The 23,903-nt window shown below is 40.6% G+C and overlaps 1 protein-coding gene across 3 annotated transcripts in view; it reads left to right on the top strand.

Annotated features, from left to right (window-relative positions):
- Positions 1-12,786, top strand: part of HECW1 (HECT, C2 and WW domain containing E3 ubiquitin protein ligase 1) — a 328,294-nt gene extending 315,508 nt beyond the window's left edge. For all 3 annotated transcript variants that reach the window (XM_075212536.1, XM_075212534.1, XM_075212535.1), the window contains 6 exons: positions 392-490; positions 1,123-1,252; positions 7,635-7,781; positions 8,790-8,904; positions 10,380-10,578; positions 11,887-12,786. In XM_075212536.1, the coding sequence (XP_075068637.1) occupies positions 392-490; positions 1,123-1,252; positions 7,635-7,781; positions 8,790-8,904; positions 10,380-10,578; positions 11,887-11,998 (802 nt within the window). In that variant the 3' untranslated portion in view covers positions 11,999-12,786. The remainder of the gene's footprint in view (positions 1-391; positions 491-1,122; positions 1,253-7,634; positions 7,782-8,789; positions 8,905-10,379; positions 10,579-11,886) is intronic.
- Positions 12,787-23,903: the final 11,117 nt, after the last annotated feature.

Below are 23,903 nucleotides of genomic sequence, written 5' to 3'. Positions count from 1 at the left end.
TAATATTTGCTGATGCACGAGGTGTTTTGACAATATATGCATGAACTTATGACACTGCTATTACCCCTGCGTGGGTTTGGTTTTGATTGTTATAGCCTAATGTTATGGGATTGTGAAAAAAAATATATATAATGAAAAAAACTTGGGACAAAAGAAAAAAAGAACTAAATAGAAAACTTACATGGCAGAACAACATACAATTATAACTAAATATACAGTATCTTAGTATATCCACCTCTGCAACAAAGTTTCCTCATAGAAATCCTATTGCAGGCTGCTTCGGATTTGCAATTGTTCTCTTAAACTTCTGAGATCCCTAAACAAATTTGAAAGATGTAAATTAACTCATCATTAAGTGTATTTCCTTATATTAATTTCTCTTGTTCTCCAGGTTCCGGTTTAGTGGGCGTATCCTTGGCCTTGCCCTTATTCACCAGTATCTCCTGGATGCCTTCTTCACACGACCGTTCTATAAAGCCCTTCTCAGACTGTGAGTAAACACATGGCATTTTGGAACTGAATTCTGTATAACCACTATTTTTTGAGTTTCTAGAATTACTTTCACCAAGAAACAAAGATTATTTCCAAAACTGTGGTCAATTTCAATGTATTTCTTCAATTTAATATATTTCCATATTTTAGTAGTATTATCATTAATTACCCAGCCTCTTCACTGCTTAGGAATTTACTTAATATTTATTGTCACAACCTTCATGTCTACAAACACACATTATCTAATAAATATTTAAAATTTTAGTGTATTCCTTTAATGTAATACATTTATCTGTATTTTAGCAGTATTTTTTATCAATTGCCTAGCATCTTCATAGCTTATCAAAGTTACATTAATAAGTACTTTACCTCTATCATTACACCTCAGATCTAATCACATGGAGGAAGAATAACAAACATTTTAACTAATTAAGATACCTGTAAGTAAATTGTCAAATAAACATTTTGATCCTGGGGGGTGGGAATTCTGTGAATGCTAATGATGGATTAACACTAAGTTTTGTTGTATTGTAATGTTTTTAGCAGCTCCAGTATATTGCCTTTACATATATGGCCTTTACATAATTTCATTTCAATCCATGTTCATTACTTATATCCATGTTTGTCTAGTCCCTGTGATCTCAGTGATCTGGAATACTTGGATGAAGAGTTCCACCAGAGTTTACAATGGATGAAGGACAATGACATCACAGACATATTGGACCTGACATTCACAGTAAATGAGGAAGTGTTTGGTCAGGTAATTTTAATATTATGTTAAATGAGTCCATAAAATAAGTGTACTGTGTATATAATTTGTGACATTTCTGATATCTAAAATGGTTGACAAAGCTTGTATTGTGTTATTTTACAGACTACTAGTCAAACCTTTTTAATTAAATAAATGGGGGCAGCACGATGACTAAGTGGTTAGCACTTCTGCCTCACAGCACTGCGGTCATGAGTTCAATTCCTGACCATGGCCTTATCTGTGAGAAGTTTGTATTTTCCCCCCCGTGTTTGCGTGGGTTTCCTCCGGGTGCTCCGGTTTCCTCCCACACTCCAAAAACATACTGGTAGGTTAATTGGCTGCTCTCAAATTGACCCTTGTCTGTGTGTCTGTCTGTGTGTGTATAAGGGAATTTAGATTGTAAGCTCCAATGGGTAAGGGACTGATGTGAGTGAGTTCTCTGTACAGCGCTGCGGAATTAGTGGCGCTATATAAACAAATAGTGATGATGAGGAATTAAATATAACCATGAAAACGTATCAAATGTTTTCACCTGAACCGTCTCGAAATCATATAACTTTTATAGACAAACTGGACGACGTGTATCAATAAGGCTGAGAGTGAAATCATTTGCAGACCTAAACTTCTACGTTCGGTGCATTTGGGAATGTTGGCCAGTAGATATTTTTTAATCTTTGTGCCAACACAGATGAAAGACTTGTCTAACATTAGGTCTGACCTAGCATAGAAACGACAAAGGACAGACATGGCATAGGAGGACAGACATGGCAGAGGAGGACAGACATGGCATAGGAGGTCAGACATGGCATAGGAGGTCAGACATGGCATAGGAGGTCAGAAATGGCATAGGAGGACAGACATGGCATAGGAGGACAGACATGGCATTGGAGGACAGACATGGCATTGGAGGACAGACATGGCATAGGAGGACAGACATTGCATTGGAGGACAGACATGGCATTGGAGGACAGACATGGCATAGGAGGAGAGACATGGCATAGGAGGACAGACATGGCATAGGAGGACAGACATGGCATTGGAGGACAGACATGGCATAGGAGGACAGACATGGCATAGGAGGTCAGACATGGCATTGGAGGTCAGACATGGCATAGGAGGACAGACATGGCATTGGAGTACAGACATGGCATTGGAGGACAGACATGGCATAGGAGGACAGACATGGCATAGGAGGACAGACAAGGCATAGAAGGACAAGCATGGCATTGGAGGACAGACATGGCATAGGAGGACAGACATGGCATTGGAGGACAGACATGGCATTGGAGGACAGACATGGCATTGGAGGTCAGGCATGGCATTGGAGGACAGACATGGCATTGGAGGACAGACATGGCATAGGAGGACAGACATGGCATTGGAGGACAGACATGGCATAGGAGGACAGACATGGCATAGGAGGACAGACATGGCATTGGAGGACAGACATGGCATTGGAGGACAGACATGGCATTGGAGGACAGGCATGGCATTGGAGGTCAGGCATGGCATTGGAGGTCAGGCATGGCATAGGAGGACAGACATGGCATAGGAAAGGCTCAAGCGGTGAAAAATAAACTGCCGTGAACCATTTGCCCAACAGAACAAGATGATATACTTTACAGTTTACTTCTCTGTCTTTTTTTACCACCAACATGTATGGTTAATATTGCATATGAACGCTACTACAGTGCATACTGTACTTATTTATTGATAGCATCTAAGCAGGAAACTTAAAATCATACACTTCAAATATATAAATTATTAAGTGCCATCAAAATGCATCACATTTATTTTGAACTAGTGCAGTTATGACATTTTGATCATGTGTATATATGTGTTGCACCGTCCTCCTTCTGGCTATAAATCTCATGTTTGTCCAAATTGAAGTTATCTCTCTCAGTGTGGCTTAAGTGGAACTGCTTTGTCCTACATGCTAAATGGTATCTATGATGCAATCAGCATTGTACACCGGCTATGTAACACCATCCCTATTGTGAGGTATGGAGGCATCATGTTATGTGCATGCATTTCAGTGAAAGGGACTGCCAAACCTGTCAGCAGTGGTGGAACTATCATTGGTGCAAGGGGTGTAGGGGTCCAGAGAAGAATGGGGCCCTTCATTGCCAGTTCACCCTGCCAGTCCTTAATCGTCCTCATCATCATCATTTATTTATATAGCCACTTATTCCGCTGGTCTGTACAGAGAACTCACTCACATCAGTCCCTGCCCCAATGGAGCTTACAGTCTAAATTCCCTAACATACACACAGACTAGGGTCACTTTTGATAGCAGTCAATTAACTTACTAGTATGTTTTTGGAGTGTGGGGGGAAACCGGAGGCCCTGGAGGAGAACATACAAACTCCACACACACAGATAAAGTCTAAGGCCCCAGCTTCCCACCTGACACCCTAAGAACCCTGCCTGAGGCCCCTGCAACCTTCCAAAAAGAGCAGAGGCGAGGGCCTTTTCTGACACTTCTAATCTGCACATGGGTCAGACAGCTGATGCTCAGTAGAGCTGCCCTTTTAAGAACAGAGTGGGGGTCCCAGTAGGGATCAATGTAAACATGAAGGGTGCACATTATAGACAAATCCTGGACAAAAAAACCTGTTGCCCTCTGCTGAAAAACTGAAGCTAGACAGGACAATGATCTAAAGCACAGTACAAAAGCAACACTGGAGTAGCTTAGAGGTGACCCCATCACCCACTCTGTGGTCAAAAACTGCATGTATGTTTTTCATACAAATCACCGCCATGACAGTATAGATCTTGCAACAACAGTATAGGCTTAATGGCTTCTTTTGGGAAGATAAGTTTCAACCTTCTCACACCTAACTAAAATATAAAGATAAGTCAGGAGACAAACACAGTGAATCCAGGGGGAAAGAGACTTGTTGGAAGATAGATAATTGGTGAGATTATTGTTACATTCATCTAATGCAGTGTTTCCCAAACCCAGTCCTCAAGTACCCCTAACAGTGCAGGTTTTCCAGGTGACAAGAGAAATAATTATACCATATGTGGATCTGTTTCAATGTGTCAGTCAGTAATGATTACACCTGTGCACCAGCAAGGGGATATACAAAACCTGCACTGTTAGGGGTACTTGAGGACTAGGGTTTGGGAAACACTGATCTAATGTGTTCTTGTTATATGGCCTACCACCACTCAGTTGCAGGAGAAGCTCTGATTAGAAAGAACATAAATAGCCATAATGAAATTACTATAGCCCACCTAACACAATTGTCGAGCAAGCAAGTTTATCAGCATGGTCAAGTATACATTGATCATTTGTCAAAACTAGAAAGCCACTTATACTTGCATGCACTTCTCAGGACTGATTCCTGGGGCAGGCACTCTGCATGTTTATAGGTGGTGCTCCCCTTTATTGACGAGGATTTAGTTTTCTAGTATTAATAGTTACTTTATTGCAGAGACAGGGACTTTAATCACTAAGGAGCAAAGAGAGAAAATAAGAGTTAGTCTGTTAGGAACTCCAGCAGCCAGTACCACAAAACCCGCAGTCTGCTCCGAAAGTCTGGTGTTCACTGTTGCCCCTAGTGGTGGGGAAAGACTTGGTTGCAGACAAACGGAAGGGCGTGAGATGTGTACCGGCTGCGGAGAACCCAGGAATGGAGAGTAATGGCAGACAGCGTATCCAGAGAACAAGCCGAGGTCAGGGGTCACTTACAGAAAAGAATATTCAGAAACACGCCAAAGGGTCAGGGTCACGGGCAGGTCAGCAGAATCCGAGGTACAGGCCAAATGACCAGGGACACAGGCAAGAAGGTAAAATCCAGTAAGCAGCAAAAGGTCACAACAGCAATCCAACAGACACTGAGAGCAGGTCAGAACTAGTGCACTACACAGACGCTATAACCGGCAGGGAGGCTAAGCCCTCCCTGCCTTAAATACTACATGTGGCCAATTAGAGCCTAGCTCTAACACAATCACTGCCCAGCAGCTGCTCTTAATAATTGCTACTTAGCCCGCAGGCTAGCAAGGGGGGCTTTGCGCACGCGCCCGGCTTCTTCTCATTGCCGGGACGTGGCGCTGAGATGAAGAGTCCGACCGTTGCCTTGGCAACGGTCGGGTCTTGCCCGGAAGTGATGTCCCGGTCATCAAGGTGATGGCCGGGATGCAGGAGAGACCAGGAAGCGAGTCGCGACGGCTGTAAATACCGCCGCGGCTCGTGACATATTCAAGGTAGCTGGCCAGTTAATTTGTGACTGTAATCAAAGGATTTTCCCCCCTTTAAAACAGTTAAAGAATATGTACTCACAGGTGGATGTGCAAGAACCTGACGTATGTTGCCTTGTCCCGCTACAACAGAAATTAATGCAGTATAAGCAGACCTCCAATTAGTCATTTAGACTGGATGGGATGGAAATAAAACAAGGGTCTGTCCAGCATGCAGTGAGTGAGGATATATAAGTCATTATATTTATCAATAGATCACTATTTTGAAGTCAGCTTTCAATGTGTTTAGCTTGCAGTGAACATACTGGGGATGGATATAAAATAGCCAGAGAGTATTAAAAGACCATATGGAACTAAAATGCAGTTAGCTTCATCTACAGACTGTAACAGATATAGTCACTAAAACCAGGGTCTGGCCGGGCTGGGGGGCAGGGGGGTCTCCACCGCTCGGGTCGGTCCAATAATCCCATAATGGGCTATCTTGACCTGTGTCTTTTTTTCTTTAAAATGTTCCTAATAGGCTGGCTAAGCCGAGTCTCGCACCCTCGGCTAAAATTTGACAGCCAGCTCCTGATCCTTGATCACTGTGGCAGTTTATTATTTATAATTCTACAGAGTGTCCTGAACTACCATGGCAATCACAATCCCATGGCAGTCAGCAGAAAGGCTTTGGAATGCCCATCTGAGTTCTGTCTGCTTTGTGTAATGTAAGACCACCCCCTTGATATTTTCAGCAACAGCCAGAGAGATTTTGAAAAGGAGATGCTGATTTGTAGAAGGACAGCTAAAAAAAATGATGCATGCTTAAAAGGTACTTGCTATTTAAAAAAAAACATTCTATGTGGGATTGCTGCTTTAAATACTAAATATAATAACATTTTGGTTTGTAAAGTGAGAACGTTTTAGAGAAATGACAAACATCCTGCCAGTAAACAAATTCAAGAACATAGCAGGAAGTCACACTAAGCCACTTCTAACATTAATAGGACAATATCTTGCAGTTACTAACAAGGATATATACAATTTCATCCACATTTTACAATGAAGGCAAATAAGCCTAAAAAGTTACATTTTCATATATGAAGACTTACCAGGGTTAGAAAGAGGATCCTCTGTGCCTGTAGTGATTGGTGCTGGTAAATACCCCTAAGTTATTTGTAGGTCACACGTAATACACAATGCAAAAAGGACATGATGATGGAAAAGACAGATCCTATTTAACCCTTTTATTGAGGTGTAACGAAAGGGAATGTCCCAGGTTTGTGTTGAGACTGAACATTCATGTTGTAGACGTCATCATACACAGACACACACTTTTAGGATACACACCCTACAAAACCGCTTGTGTTTGCTGAAAACATTTTACATGCATTGTTAATGGATGTGTCACAAATAAATCATTGTTCCAAGTGAGTCCACCTCCATTTGTGTTTTTACTTACATTGCATTATTGCGTTGAGATGTATTTTTCACATTTTTGAATGCAGTGTGCTTGCTACATTAAAACACATTCGAAAAGGTGCGATCATCTCTAAAACGCTAGTGTAATGCATATCAAGCTTGTATACATTTGATATGCGCTTTTACTATTGTTAATTAATGCATCTCACACACCAGTGGGTATGTAGCTTTACAGTGCTTTTGCTAATCAGGACTGACTCAAAAACTGGTTAATGTACCGTTTCCTGTCATCTCTCATATTCACTGCATACTCAAAATAATTTTATACACCATACTTGCCAACTTTAGCAAGTTGGCCTCCGGGAGATCCGGGGGGATGTGGGCATGTGGGGGTGGGGCTTGGTGAATAGTGTCATTTGGCCCCCACCCCCTAAACTGTCATCACAATTTACAGCCTATTATGGCAGAGGACGGGGGCCACAATGACGAGAGAATCTCGTCCTAAGCCTCGCCCCCGTCTCTTAAGTAACGATGTAGCCAGGAACCGGGAGGTTGCCCTGCTCTCCCGGGAATCCGGGAGTCTCCTGGACATTCCGGGAGAGTAGGCAACTATGTTATAAACAAAGTAACTATGCCCACATGTGCATGTAATAGTGTGCTTCAAAATAATAATATACTTTCAAAAGGTGTTCCAGCATATTAGCTGATTGCCAGTAAGTGTCTCCTGTGCTCAGCATGCAGTCTAACACAACATAACCCTACCTGGTGTTTCTGCTTCTAACAGGTCACAGAGAGAGAGCTGAAGTCAGGGGGTGCAAACATACAAGTTACAGAAAAAAATAAGAAAGAATATATAGAGAAAATGGTGAAGTGGCGAGTGGAGCGAGGGGTCGTTCAGCAGACTGAAGCCCTGGTCCGTGGCTTTTATGAGGTAAGTCAGCTTGCTGAATTCACAAAAGCAACGGTTCTGTTTAAAGGTAATTAAACAAATTTATTTAGCGATTTTTCATTTTCCAACAACTTCACAAATGTTATATAGAAGTTTCTCATTGTGATCATAAGATTTTAAAGCTGTCCTTAAAAGTGAATGCCATTTAAACCATCATATTTAACGAAGGATGTGAGCTACAAATAAATGGTGTTCAATGTAAACGTTCACAAACAAGTTTTCATTCATCTTTGAAATTAAAAAACACATTTAATCCACACAAAAATCATATAAACAGTTCAACGTTACGTGGTAGATCAGGCTGCTTTTGGCATTAAAAAAAGTGATGTTTTGTCATTTCCTCTTTATGTTAAAAATGTTGCAAACAAGTCAGACCACAAGATGGTGCTGTAAATATTTGTAACAATGTAGAAGTACAGCACAATTTAGAAGTCTCTGTTTGTTAACACTTGTTAAATTAAAGTATAGATTTAGAAGCAGAATATTATAATATTTCAACAAGCACCGAAACAAAGAAGAGTATATTAAAAAAAAGTACAGATTAGCCCTATTGTTTCTCCTAGATCTGATAATCACATTCATAAAGAGCAATGTCTGTGTGTTGAATATTATATGCCAGCAGCTTTTACCGAGCATTGCTTGAAACATAAAAGAAGAGTAACTTGTATTTATGAAAGGTGTGTCTTCCCTTCAAAGAGGGGGAAAAACGAAAAAATTGTAGTTTTGTTTTTAGATGTCTTTTTGGCATCAGTAATAACCCCATGAAGTATAAATTAAGTGTTATAAAAATGATGACATTTTCTCAACTTACACTAGTAAATATGATCATGGGAGTAGCAGCAAGGCCCAATCAAAAGTGAAACTGGCCCTACAGCCCCAAAATAAGGAGGGAGAGGAGAATGGGTTTTCTGCACCCCATGTTCGATATTCACTAATACATTATTGTTGCTATATGATCATTTAAAACAAGTGCATGCATATATGTTTCAGGTTGTAGACTCCAGACTTGTGTCAGTGTATGACGCTAGAGAGCTGGAATTAGTCATCGCGGGGACTGCAGAAATAGACCTAAATGACTGGCGCAATAATACAGAATACCGAGGAGGTAAAGTATTACTGTCAGGATACACAAAATGCACCTTACCAATTGTTGGGTAACCATAAATACCTGTATTTTCATATGTAAGCAAATAAAAAAATCTCTTTGTTTACGTCATACTTGCCTACTCTCCCGGAATTCCCGGGAGGCTCCCGAATTTTGGGGAGTCCTCCCGGACTCCAGGAAGAGTAGGCAAACCTCCCGGATTCGCAGAAATTCACAGCATTGAATGGCGGGGGCGGGGCTTAATCATGACGTAAGCCCCGCCCCCGCTGTTCAATGCCGCAAATTTCAGCATTTTATAGTGGGGGCAGGGCTATGGGGATGCAACAATGTCACCACACACCCCTCCTTCCCCCTGTCACATGATTTCTCCCACTTGATCTCCCTGTGGGAGAAGTTTTGAAATTTGGAAAGTATGGTTTACATATGTAACATATACTTGCTTGGGCCTGTGTAGAAGTGGGTGAAGACACAAGAGAGCAGGGTCCTTAGCAAGATCACACTTTGGAGAAGGGGTGGAAGGAGGAGTTCAGGGAGCTTAGTCCTGCAAATATTCCAGATTGGTAGATATTGGGGATATCAGTGCAGAGGTAAATTGCTGCAACAGGATACTTCCCCTTTGCACATTAAAGGTGACCTAATTAATATGTAGAATTATATCTGAGGTCAGTGGTAACACTTTTTAAAAATAAAATAGATTATTGACCTGTGAACTTGCTGGTAAATAAATATAGGACATATTCAGGCTGGACTGAAGTTATTTGTGGAGTACCATATAAATCAGTACTGGGTCCTGTCCTTTTCAATCTCTTTACTAATGTACAGTAAGTAGCCTCGAAAGTGTCTGTATTTTCTGTTGATACTAAGCTACATAGACTTATTAACATAACTCAGGACAGAAGGATTTCAACAAAATGTAAAACTGGGCCATGAAATGAAGATTAAAGATAATACGATGTTTTGCAACTACACCATGATAATACCTATGATACTTCAACATTAAATGGAATACAGTGGGCATGATTGAGTTGGAAAGGGACACGGTAGTTTACAGAAAGCTGAGTAGTAGCACAGTACCGGCCATTGGGTACAAAGGTGATCAATTGCTGGAAAAAAGAAGGTTTCACAATCAGTATAGAAAGGGTTCTTTTACTAACAAAAATGGATTGTATGCCTTTCTTACAAGAAATGGTATCTGTAGATATAATGATTACATGTCATTATGGGGGTGCTCTCTTTGAGGCTAAATTGGCAACAATGGCACTGGGGGTTATGTCTTCCCGAGGATCAACACAGATAACATTTCTGAAAAGTAAAACTTGATGGACCTGAGCCATTATTTTAACCTTACTAACAATGGACCTATGTAAGAAACATTGCCCTGCCGCTGCTCTAAAATGCACAAGGCTAAAATAAAGCACTGTGTCCGGTCTGTTAGTCTGTAAATGCAGTCTGCAATATCATGTCTGTTCTTCTAGGGTACCACGATGGGCACATTGTCATCCGTTGGTTCTGGGCAGCTGTGGAGAGATTTAACAATGAGCAGAGGTTACGACTCTTACAGTTTGTCACAGGAACATCTAGCGTACCATATGAAGGATTTGCAGCACTAAGAGGAAGCAACGGACTCAGGCGTTTTTGTATAGAAAAATGGGGGAAAATAACATCTCTTCCAAGGTAATGTGACATGTTTAGATTATAAAATGATGGCTTATTAAATGTTATTCATTGATTCTCATACTGTCCTGCTTTGTGCATTTGACAGGTGATTCATCTGTTGAACTGCTTAATATAAAACGTTTGTGTTTTGAGTTGTATTTGCATTTGATTGGAACCAGCTTTTTCAGAAAGTGATCAATTTACCTATATGAAAAATGAATATTAAAAAAATGACATTAAAGCGAAAATGTGTGATAAGCACAAGAGCATATTGATTATTGCTGGGTAGTCTTATAGCCTACATATGGTCAGTTACTTATTTCCAAAACATCTCAGGTTAACCTAAACCCAGATACTTGTTTACTAAATGATATGCAAAAAAATCAACTCCAAACTGTATTCTGAGGGTAGCTGTGTGCATTGGTAGCCTAATCTAATATGGTTTAAACAATTATTGCGACAGCATAAAGTGCTGCATGGGTCTTTGATGAGCTCATCAATAGTTATCAGCTCAAACAGGACCATTGTAGGGTTAAGAATAAAATAGTTTATGTAGTGCACACACATATATAATGTACATTCACAAAAGCTTGATGCCCACCAATAGATCTCTGGTAACTTGCAGCCCGGGCCAAGCCAGACACCGCAGTCCTGAACTGTTTTATCTTTCAACGCATTCAGTGACACTGAAATGATAACACATGTAGGAAATATTTATTTCAGCACTGCCTCCTCTCTAGAATGAAAAGACCTTATCTGCTGTGGATGTTGTTGCTGTTGATAGTGCTTAGTGTGGGAAATTTATTCAGAGATGGCAGTTGTTATATTTTTTTTGTCTGATGCTGAAACATCAGAGGAAAACCTTAGATAGTTATCGGTGACAATCTTAAATCTTTCTTAAAAATTACCAGGGGCCTGATTCAGTAAGGATCTTAACTTGAGAAACTTCGTATTTTAGTCTCCTGGACAAAACCATGTTACAATTCAAGGGGTGCAAATTAGCATTCTGTTTTGCACATAAGCTAAATACTGACAGTTTTTTCATGTAGCACACAAATACTTGATAGCTTATTTGTACACTGAAATTTAAAGTTGATATTTGTGTGCTACCTGAAAAAACAGTCACTATTTAACTTATGTGCAAAACAGAAAACTAGTTTGCACCCCTTGCATTGTAACATGGTTTTTTCCAGGAGACTGAAATAAGAAGTTTTTCAAGTTAAGATCCTTAATGAATCAGGCCCTAGGGCTTTAACTTATTACTAATGTCTTCCTCTATCTTGTTTCTTACATACTAAGCACTCACTTGTTTTCTCCCTCACACAGGGCACACACATGCTTCAATCGCCTGGATCTTCCACCATACCCATCGTACTCCATGTTAAACGAAAAGTTGTTGATAGCAGTTGAAGAGACGAGCACCTTTGGACTTGAATGAGCAGATGCAAGAACGTCTCTTATTTTCCTGACTGACTCCACCTTCCTATTCCACAGACACAGGTTGTCCTTGTGGTCTTCTTTTCACACTGCATTTTTATTTATTTTTCCTTTGGCGTTCTTGTTACAAAAGAAGCTACTTATAAACGTGCATGGGGAACTGGTTCCCTCCAAGACCTTATCTTTGTGCTTTCCTTCTTCAGATTTCAGCAATCTACAAAGCCGTATGCAATATAAAAAAAAAAAATAACAACTGGACTCAAGGCTCTGTATATCTTTGTGCATACCTCCAAAATAAAGTTAAAACACAGCTGCATATATTGATGCTAACCTTTGCTTGTGTCTCTGATCAAGATGGATTCTGCTGTTTCTGGTCATGTGATGGTGGATGTTGCTACGTGTACACACTTCTACTCAAGTCTAATCAATGTGCAATGTCTGACTGACGCTAAACCAAGTCTTTACCTTTCCCGTCGTCAAGAAAAGAAATAAGTGCAATCACGCCCTGGTATTATGTAATCATAGTTGGAGTTAAGTTTCTCAAAACAAATTGCACTGTAGAAGTTTTAGAAATTCCATGTATTTTGATGCCTTTTATCACAGCAGAAACATAGAAATACATTCCACATATTTGCAGCAGGATAAAAACATGCAAACACTCTAAAGGAAATGTCACGTGCAGAGTCCCCTGGTTTGCTCTTCCATTAGTGTGATAAGGATTCCGCACACGAGGGAGGGGTCAACATCCGAAAACTTTAACAAATTAAATAATTAGTTTTGTCAGTTTAATGTGTGTGGATCCCTTGTTTCCATATTGAAGAGCAGAGCGGCTGCAGTGATTGGACACAGGTAACTTAACTGACCCCAATCTTTACCAAAAATCATTTTCAACATAATTCCTATTATTGCCGCTTTAGGTTAATTGTTGGGTTGTTTATTATTTAATGGCACACAATTGGTGCTGTAAAACCTAAAACGGCTATAAATAACTGTATTGGTACAAAGGCATTAACAATATTTCAAGGTAGTAACAGCAGAATTTGTGCAGAGTATAATGGTACAGACACATCAAAAGAAAAAAAGAATTAAAAATAGTGATCACAGCCTAAAAATCTCACTTTCTTCATGTTATACTTAAAACATATAGGGCAAATATATCAAGCTGCAGTTTGTGAAGATCAATGGTTTTTGATGTTTTGTTTCTTTCCCTTTTGAAAAATACAGATGAATGAAAGGGCAAACCCCTGGAAGTGCCACATTACAAGTCGCTGTCCCAACATTTAGTCGTAATAAGAATACAAAGCAGTTTTGCAAAACGCTGGGAAACCGCCAGAAAAAAGTGCTAGAAATATAGAGGTGGTTCTGATAGGCGAGACTCCTCAAACTGCATGCTATCTTTTAATTCATAACATAAGAGGAGGCGTTAAGTTTAAGGGGGCAAAACTAATTTATAAATAAATTATGGGGGCAAAATTATTATTATTATTATTATTATTATTATTATTATTATTATTATCAATAATTTATAATTAAATTAAAGGCACAATAATATATTATTTGACTGCTAATGGGGCAATAATTAGTTATAATGGTGGCAACACTTATTATTTTATGATTTTATGATGGGGGCACCATTTATATGCATTTGGAGTTATCTAGACAATCAGAAGCAGGTCTAAAAAAAAAACCTGACTTTTTCTTTTGGTTTTCAGGAGATTTTGACTAAATCACAGGCAGTTTAGGTGTTGTGAAATCACCACACATTGCTGTGATTTGAGTTTTGGTCCTCCAAACTGTTGGTGCGATTTCAAAAACATTTCCCCCATAGACCCAAGATGGATGATTTACTAACAAAAGTGCAAAGCTCCCAGGAGATGAAATTGAAAGTGTGTTCCCGAAAGCCATTAGTCTTTTGAAATAATTATTCTTTGCTTATTTTCAGTAAACATAAAAAATACATAGATAATGCTGTTGAAAAGAGGCAACCTATGTCCCAACACTATCATGTGATAATTTAAGGCCAGAACATTTTAATAAGTAAAATAAAAACTTGCACGGGGATGATTTCTCCCAGTTTGTTATTTTATTAAAATGTATTTGTAAAAGTGCTTACATATTCATGACATCTTGCATATATATATATCATTTAAACACAATGGGCCTGAGTCATTAAGGAGAGCAAAGCAAATAAAAGGAGTAACTTTGCACCTGGGCAAAACCATGTTGCAGACGGGGCAGGTAAATTTAAAATGCAGGGGACAGATTTATAGTTGGGATAGGGCATGTCCTAGATCAACTTTACATTTCAGTGTAAATATAAAGTTATCAAATATTTGTATGTTACATGAAAAAACAGCCAGTATTTTCCGTACTGCAAAATAATAAACTAATTTGCACCTCTTGCATTGTAACATGGTTTGTCCAGGATCAAATTTACTCCTTTTTTTGCCTTGCTCTCCTTAATGACTCAGGCCCAATGATTCATACTTTTAATGCAAGTAGAAACAATATGGGGTATGAGGAATAAGAGGATTTTTTATCAATGCACAAATTGCTGAGGTAAACTGCGCTATTTTATGCAAATAAGCAAATCAAATACATACTGTATATTTTTCATTTATGTTTTCCTTATCTAGTACACATAAAGGATTCTCAGTGCATATAACTGATGTATTGTACTGTAACATTTTTTTTTATTTTTATAGTGTCCTAATAATACTGCCATGATTGCATCACATTTCCCCCTCACTAGGCCATACATAGTCACTGCCCAAATTGGTGGCATGCCAATGAAATGGTTGTAGTCAGGCCAGCCTGGGGGACTGGCAGCATCACATAGGCCAAATCCTCCTGACTGGTGGCACAGTGGTACTGTCAGGACGGCAACGTACTGTAGGGACAAGGAAGACTTCAGACTGTGGTAATGAAAAATAAATGAGACCTAAATATTATCAGCCGGCTCTGCCTTGAAGACTCTTTTCAGTATGTAACACTTGTGAAACCATGTGGTTGATTTTTAAATGTAATAGCAAGCATGGACCTGGGCCAAATACCTCATTAAGGGGAAAATGCGGGTAATCAGTATGTTGTTCTCAGACGTTATATAAAGGAAATGATCATCACTTCCTTTTTTGGTTTGAGAAATCCAAGGTGCACAACTGCAATTAATGATATTGCAGCATCCTCAGTCTGTATGTCTTATATTAATACATAAATGCTTATTATCTTTATGAAAGAATAAAGGACCTTTGTTAACAAGGTATAAACTAAGATTTTATTCAAACAAAATTTGCACTAATTCAGGGACAGATAATAACACACAAATTGGGATACATATGAATCACCTCAGTGGTGGAACATTGTTAATGCAAAAGGTATACTGACAGAGATTGCCCAGTACCTTTACAAGTATAGGTAGAAGGTCGTCTTGTGACTTTCAATTAATGAAAATAGGTATTTGCTATATATTCTAACAAACTTGTGATGTAATGTAAAATCCAGTAATATATCATAGAATACAATATAGCAGTATATGGGTCATAGATAGTTTATGGATCTTTCAATGTGGAATGAGCTGGTTTAGGAGGTAAGAGAGTTCCGCTGCAGCTTCTCCAAAGCCAGGTATCATACATGTCCAGTGGGTTACATGGTTTTACATGGATGAGCCCTGTGACCCTGTCAATTCATACTATGTGCATTCATTCTAACCTTTAGTAATATTGCATGCAACAAAATATAATTATTTCTGATATTACTACAACAAAAAATCCTGAACAAAAGAGGATGAAAAATATATAAATATATTCAAAGTGTAGTAACAATATTACAAGGACCAATCAGATGATTCAGAACTTAACAGTTAGATGCAGTCAGGTCTTGCAACATAGGGGAGACAAAGAGCTCTCAAAACCCATAGAGAAAATTTCTCTAACCTATTGGCATGCCTAGGGTTGACTTAGGATGGTTCAGTTTACTGGTTATCCTCCAGCTGTTTTGCATCCCATCAAGTAATTGTCCTGGAAATTTATGCTCGAGAGATTTAACGTGTTGAGTGATCAGAGCTTTCTTTATTAAGTGCACATTAATATATCATAGAGGAATATGACAGAGACCCCATAGCTTTCTTCCTGAGATGACAATGCAAGGGCTATAACCTTTATAATAAATAAATATTGACACGTGTAGTACGTTCTTAAACATAGCCTAAATTGAAAAAGAAGAGATGTGCAGTATATGCATAATTTAAAAAAAGCATATATAGAGAACAAATTAATTTACTATGAACTATAAGTGACACTCAGCAGAACATTTAGCATAGATAACCATTGGTCCATTGCCTTCATTGTAAGATTATCAAATTCCATTAACTTACATTTTCCATACCACCACATTTACAGTTTCAGCTTAGAAGCTGTTTGTCATCACAGTTATTACTTGAGATTTTCAGTTTTACTTTTATGAAAGAATTGACATGGTCTGCCCTATGGGGAAGGGTTCATGTATTCCATCCATCCATACACCTGCATACACCGACATGGCTAGTCAACAGGTTATAGTCATGGTCAACCGCTGCATATCGTTTTAACTGTTATACAGTTCTTTATTAGACTTTCACAGCTAACCAGTTTCGATATCTCAGTGCTGATGGTTCAGCCATAATACATGTGATGCAATCCCTGCATGTCTGAATTAACTTCATCATGTGATTCTCCACAGTTTGGATCTCATCTGTTTCAGTGTTTTTCCATACTTCTTTGTGACTTGAAAGGAAGCAGAGTTGTCCATTATATTTCTGCAAGAAAAGCACCATGCGTTTGTATAACAAAAACATGTGCTACACAGCTTGGCTGGGTACTGATGATTGGCATTAGCCGTGTTGCCGTTTCCCTTCTAACAGGAAAGTAGCGACTGAATGCATGCCCACTTGTCTTACTGTTTCAGGGGACTGCACATCCTCTGACTCGTCACTCTGTACCTCAACCTGTTCTATAAAAGAACAGATCTGTAAATGACAAAGGTAAAAGTCAAAACCATACATCAGATACAAGATCTCCAACTTTCCATCTGACCATTTCTTCCAAATTCTTTCCATTGAATTGAGCCAGTCTTCCCTTCTTGAGAGCGATTAAAAGTATGCTGATCTCGACGAGTTACAGGGGACCTTCTGAGGGGGCGGTAGTACTTCCTTGGTATCCTGATGTTGTGCCCAAGGAAGTCTTGTCATTTAGGTTGAGAACTTTTGAAAGAGTGGCAACATGTTTTTGAAGCTTCATGGAAGACAGTGTTTGGGGATTTTTAGCTCCACACTCTTGGGCAAAGAGGCATATGCATTCTGAGCCTCTGAAATGTGACAATGCAGCTGGTCTAGCCAACATATAAACATTTTCAGAACATACACATGCACACTTTTTGTTGGGACATGCCATATACTGATGGCAAGTATATTAGCTATGATGTGCCGGCTGTTGTGCATTTGTTACATCTCGACAAGTGGGCCAGAAGATGTTCTTATGCTCCTGTATATAGGAGCTTTAAGAAATGTGGATTAGTGGTAGATAAGTGGTAGAAGGAAGTATATCCAAAAATCCAAGTATATCCAGTTATAATTCCTTTGCATGTGGTAGAGATCTTAAGCTGCCACAGTTTTTTTTGCACATACATTATCGATAACTTGATTGCTATATGCTATTGATGCCTATATCCAAATATAGCTACGTAGAAGCCTATTAAAGCCCTGATATGCCTTATTAACAATGTGCGGCTCATTATTCATCCCTATAAATCTATCTCTATATGCAGCAGCTTGTTCCTTATACACTTTTACTCTGGAGTAATTTCTCCTGAGTCGCATAAATTGTCCTTTATGGATATTTTTCAACCATGTATGGTGGTGGCTACTAGAGGCAGGGATGAAAGTACTGTAGTCAACCGTCTTTATATCAGTTTTAATTTCCAATGTTCCCTCTCCTGTGTATATTTCTACATCTAGAAATTCAACTTTGGTCTTACTTTTATTTGCAGTGAAACACAAATTAAGATTGTTAGTATTGATATAGGTAATGAACACTACCAGGCGTTCGTCAGTGCCTTTCCAGATACCTAGTGCATCATCTATCAGTCTGCGCCAGAGACAAATGTCTTCAGAATGGGGGTTGTCTGCTCAAATGTTCATATTAGGGCAGCACAGTGCAGCACCTAGTGGTTAGCACATCTGCCTCACAGCACTGGGGTCATGAGTTAGATTCCCGACCATGGCCTTATCTGTGTGGAGTTTGTATGTTCTCCCTGTGTGGGTTTCCTCCGGGTGCTCCGGTTTCCTCCCACTCTCCAAAAACATACTGCTAGCTTAATTGGCTGCTATCAAAAATTGTCCCTAGTCTCTGTCTGTCTGTCTCCCTGTCTGTCTATCTCCCCCTTTGTCTGTCTGTGTCTGTGAGAGTGTGTGTCTATATTAGGGAATTTAGACTGTAAGCTCCAATGGGGCAGGGACTGATGTGAGTGAGTTCTCTGTACAGCGCTGCGGAATTAGTGGCGCTATATAAATAAATGATGATGATGATGATGATATCCTCCCAATAGGTCATAAATAAATTAGTGTAACTGGAGGCAAATTTACTGGCCATTGCAGTACCTCTGATCTATTTGTAGTACTGGCCTTTTTTTTTGTTTTGTTTTTTTCTCTTCATGGCCACGGCGGGATGCAGAGTGGGCAGAGCGAAGATGCAGAGGGGGCAGAGTGAAGATGCAGAGGGGACAGAGTTCCCTCTAAGCTGAGCAATCTGGAAATTATAGAGTTAAACCTGTATCTTACTAGGAAACATCCTGCAGATTGTGAATGCAAACCTTTCGGGTGGAGCCCCCATTAGAGTGACCTTTTAACTCTTTCCTTTCCAGATTGCCCTCTAAGCTGAACAATCTGGAAAGGAAAGAGTTAAAAGGTCACTGGCGAGGATGCAGACGGGGCAGAGCAGATGCAGAGGGGGCAGAGCGAAGATGCTGAGGGAACAGAGCGCGGATGCAGAGGGGACAGAGCGCAGATGCAGAGGGGCAGAAAGGATGCAGAGGGGGCAGATTGTGTGGATGCAGAGGGCGCAGAGTGTGGATGCAGGGGGCACAGAGTGTGTGGATGCAGGGGGCACAGTGTGTGTTACCTGTAAATTTTTCTTTGACAGAAATATAATTGAAAAATAATGATAAAAATATTCTTTTCCCTTGGATTTATGTGTATTATTTTGCATACAACTAAATAAGTATTTCTGTCCTGACCTAAATACTTATTACGCTTTTTTGACTACTTTTAAAACGGGACTGCTCGGTGCCTTGAAAAAATTATGGAGACTCTAAGGGTGTCGCGAACTGCAAAAGTTTGGGAACCACTGGTCTGTACTGTGGTGATGCTGAGCATATTTTGAATTCTTGCCCAAAGAGACCGGGAAACACTTCCTCCTAGACAGTGAGAGGGAGGCTGTCCTAGGAATTGCCGTTTCCACTCCCTAATCTTCCCATAATCCAGAATTTTTGATGTCTGTACAATTTGTTTCTCCTAATGGACCTCACTTCACTTCTGCCTTTGTAGATCCTGGCGCTGCTGGAAACTTTATTTTGGTCCCTCTTGCCCCGCAGCTCCATTTGTCTATCCAGACCCTGTCTCAGCCCTTTTCCCTCACCGCTGTGGATGACAATCGTATCAGCAATGTTTCCATTTCTTTTATAACCTCGGCTGTGCGGCTGGTAGTGGGAGCTCTGCATCAAGAGTGGATCCAGTTTCTGGTGTCGCCTCAGTCAGTGAATCCTCTCATCTTAGGCCTGCCTTGGCTACGTGAACAAGATTGGCCATCTGAACAAGATTACCATCAAGAACCGCTACCTGCTACCTCTCATCTCCGACTGTTTTGACAATATTAGTGGTGCGCAGATTTTCTCTGAGTTGGAACTACGTGGGGCCTATAACCTCATCCGTATCCGCGAAGGGGATAAGTGGAAGACCGCCTATAATACCTGGGATGTCCTTTGTTTTGACCTCGGCTGTATCCTGACCTACTCCTGGTTCTCGCTCCTGGTTTTGGTGATACTTATATACTCCTATGTTTGACCTCAGATTGCCTGACTATGCTTGTGGATCTCCCTTCAGTACCTCTCCTGCCAGTACGGGTTTGACCCGGATTGCCTGACTCTCTCTTCCTTCTAATTGATTCGCTGTTTACTCTCTTTGAGGATAGCGACTTGCATGTCTCCCACAGCTAAGGCCAAACTCCCTTGTGGGGGTCCCTGATGAAGTCCAGAGGCACGTTAGACTTTGCACCTCTCTGCAGAGTAGAGCCAAAATCAGCAAGCAATCCTCCAGTTTCCATAACAAACGTGACAATCGCCCTATACGCAGACTCCCTCCTCTACTCTCCGAACTAGACACTTATGGGCACTTTTCGGGCTACAAGCTAAACCCGACTAAAACTGAGAACCTTAATTTCTACATTACACATACTGATAAATCCATTTTAACTCGCACATTCCTGTTCACATGGCAACTGCAGAAAACTAAATACCTAGGCATCTTCCTGACCAAAAGCCTTCCCCAACTTTTTCAAGCCAATTTCCCCCACACCCTGTCCCGAATTAAATCAGACTTAACCATATGGTCCCAACAGCTAATCTCCCAGATAGGCCATACCAATGCAGTAAAAATGAACATCCTCCCACGACTGCTATACCTCTTCCAAACCCTCCCCATCTGAATACCTCCTATGTCTTCAAATTTCTTTAACATGAAACATCCAAATTTATCTGGGCGGGCAGACGCCCTCGCATACGCCTCCGGGTGCTAAAGAGCTCCTCTCGGGGTGGAGGTTTTGGAATCCCTAACTTCTAATGTTATTACCTTTCAGCTCATTTCGCTCAATGTGTCGTGTGGAACGACCCACATAGGGTTTGGGTGTGTATTGAGGCTGATGGTCTGGGACTGCTCTCCCCTGCTTCCCTCCTCTGGCTCGCAAAGGCACGTCACCCTAAAAAAGTCCTGACCCATCCCACGGTTTCCCACTCCCTGGCCATCTGGGACTCAACTTCCAGATGATTTGGTTTCTCCCCACAACCCTCCCCAGTAATCTCTCTTTTCAATTCTCCAGAGTTTCCTCCTGGCCTTCAACCCACAGCTTGCTCTCCCTGCACTCTCAAGGTGTTCCTTACCTTAACAACATCATCTGCACCTCCTTATTCACCCAATTATTTGACATACAAACTGCAATTGGTCTGCCCACACAATACTTTATCAATATTTGTAAATTCGCAATCTCCACTCTACAGTCAAATCCTGCCTTATCTCTCGTCCCCCTACCACCATTGAGGCACTATCCCTGTGCTGAGCATCAACGCTCGACCTAATCTCAACCATCTACGCTGAATTGTCCTCCCCGACCTCTTCTCACCATGACCCTAACGAGGCGGCCTGGGAACATGACATGGGTGACCACCTTGACAATGAAGACTGGACTGAAATTCGAGAAAGCGCCGCTTCTAGCTCAATCTGTGTTCGAATATAAGAAAATGTATACAAACTCTTATACTGCTGGTACTACTTCCCTACTCGCCTCCACAAAATGCTACCCGACTCCTTTGACAGATGTTGGCATTTATGCTCTTTCCATCACATATGGTGGGACTGTCTGAAATTAACCCTTTTCTGGTTGGGAAGTCAAAACAATAACAGAATCTTTTATCTAGATCAATGTCCCACTTGATCCAAAATTTTTCCTCCTGCCACTTGGTTTCCCCTCAGCTACTAAACAACAGAACAAACTGACCCATCACATTATAACTGCTGCCACTTGCTAAATCGATTCTGACTGGATAAACACTGCCCCCTTCACTTCCTTACATAATTACCAGGATTTGGCAGGTCCACCACATGCAATTCATGACTAGCATTATCAACAATACCTCTAAAACCATCAACAAAGTCTGGGATCTCTGAATGTCCTACTATCAATACCACTCCCCCTTTACATAAATCATATGCCAGGTCCCCCTCACCCTCACCTCTCCCCTCTCTTTCCCTCCAACCTGCTATATTGGACCTTTTTCCATTACTCATGTCATCAATCCGGTGACCTACAAACTTTGTTTGCCTTCCTCCCTCAAGGTTCATCGACTCCCCTCTCGCCCTGCTCCCATTTGGACATTTGCTGGTGACGACTTTGAGGTTAGTCGAATTTTGGATTCCCGTATTCTCCATGGAAATCGTCAGTTTTTAGTTCATTGGAAGGATTTTGGTCCAGAGGAAAGATCCTGGGTTAACAAGGAGGATCTCCATGCCCCACTCCTTTTGAAGCAGTTCTACAAAAATATTTCTACACTTCCTTCTGAACGGAGAAAATGAGGGAGGTTCTGTCAGGCATCTACAATGGTAGATGTCAGCAGCACTACATAGTAATGGCCATACTAACGTTTGTTTTTTACATGGGCACTGTCAGCGCTTCAAACTGGTCCGTGCAGACTGTGGACTTTATAGTTGAAATTTCATAATCTAACCAGATGTTCTGCTGTATCTTGGATTTCTAATGTTCCAACAATGCAGCAGTTAATCTATTCTGTTGCAATCCCAAGCAGTTAACAAGCTGCACCTGTTGCCCGGCCTTTAAAACTCTGGCTCTCCCTGCAATCATGGCCAGACCATTGTCAAACAGCTCCAGTTCTTGTGATTTGGTCCTGATTCTACTACCCTGAGTTCCTGGTATCTTCATCCTTTTATCCGGAGTTCCTGGTATATTGATGCTGCAAACCCGAGTTCTTGACATCCTGTCCCCAGTGCAAACCCTGGTTTCCTAGCACACTGTTCTAAGTGTGTAATCCTGATTTCTTATTTACCTGTGTGTACCTTGAGTTCCTGGCACTCTGCTATCTGCGTGCAATCCTGAGTTCCTAACACTCTGCTACCCAAGTGCAATCCTGAGTTCCTGACATTCACCCTGCAACCAGTGTCCAATCACGAGTTACTTACAATCTGCTATTTGTGTGCACTCCGGAGATTCTGCAATCTGCTACCTGAGTTCAATTCTGAGTTCTTGACACTCACCCTGCTATTTGTGGGCAATTATAAGTTCTTGACACTCTACTACCTGAGTGCATTCCAGAGTTCCTGACACTCTGCAACACTAATGTAATCCTGAGTTCCTGACACTCACCCTGCTATCAGTGGGCAATCATGTGTTCCTTATGCTCTATCTGTGTGTAACGATGAGTTCCTAAAACTCTGCTATCCATGTGCATTCCTGAGTGAATGGTGAAAAGTGTGTAAAAATAGCTGTTCAAGAAGTTTGGAAAGGAATGGGAGTATAAATATGAGGCGGTAGCTGAGAGAGATAGGGTCGAGAGATGGTTTCTTGACAATAGGAGTGATGAGCGCGTATTTGAAGGCAAAATGGAAGATGCCTGGAGAGAGATAGGTTGAAAAGGTGACCTAGGTGACTGCAAGTGTTAGAAAAGAGAGAGTGACTGTGGGGTATAGTGCTAGATGGTAGTTAGGAAGGAAGCAGAAAGGTAGTGAATAGAAGGTGAAATTGATAGGTAGGTAGGAAAATGAAGAGGAGTGAGTGGAAAGTATAATGGTATATAAGATAACTGGAGGGTAGGTAATTGACTGATGTGTAACTGACTGATATGTATCTGACTGACTGATATGTAACTGACTGTCCTATAAATGACTCATGTGTAACTGATTGATATGTAACAATCAACCATGTAAAATTTGAGCTACATGTTATAATAAGGATATGATACCGAAGCCTATTTAAGACAGCACAGAGAAAGGGATATCTAGAAAAACAAATAGACAGCAAAAAGGCAGTATTGCCCATAGCAACAAAACAAGCTCTAACTTTCGTTTTATGGCTAACGTTCATTTGGTTTCTAAG

Source organism: Mixophyes fleayi, chromosome 5, assembly GCF_038048845.1.
Source record: "Mixophyes fleayi isolate aMixFle1 chromosome 5, aMixFle1.hap1, whole genome shotgun sequence".
Classification (NCBI taxonomy): Eukaryota; Metazoa; Chordata; class Amphibia; order Anura; family Limnodynastidae; genus Mixophyes; species Mixophyes fleayi.
The sequence above is the reverse complement of the archived record's forward strand: the minus strand, read 5'-3'. Positions and strand labels throughout refer to the sequence as shown.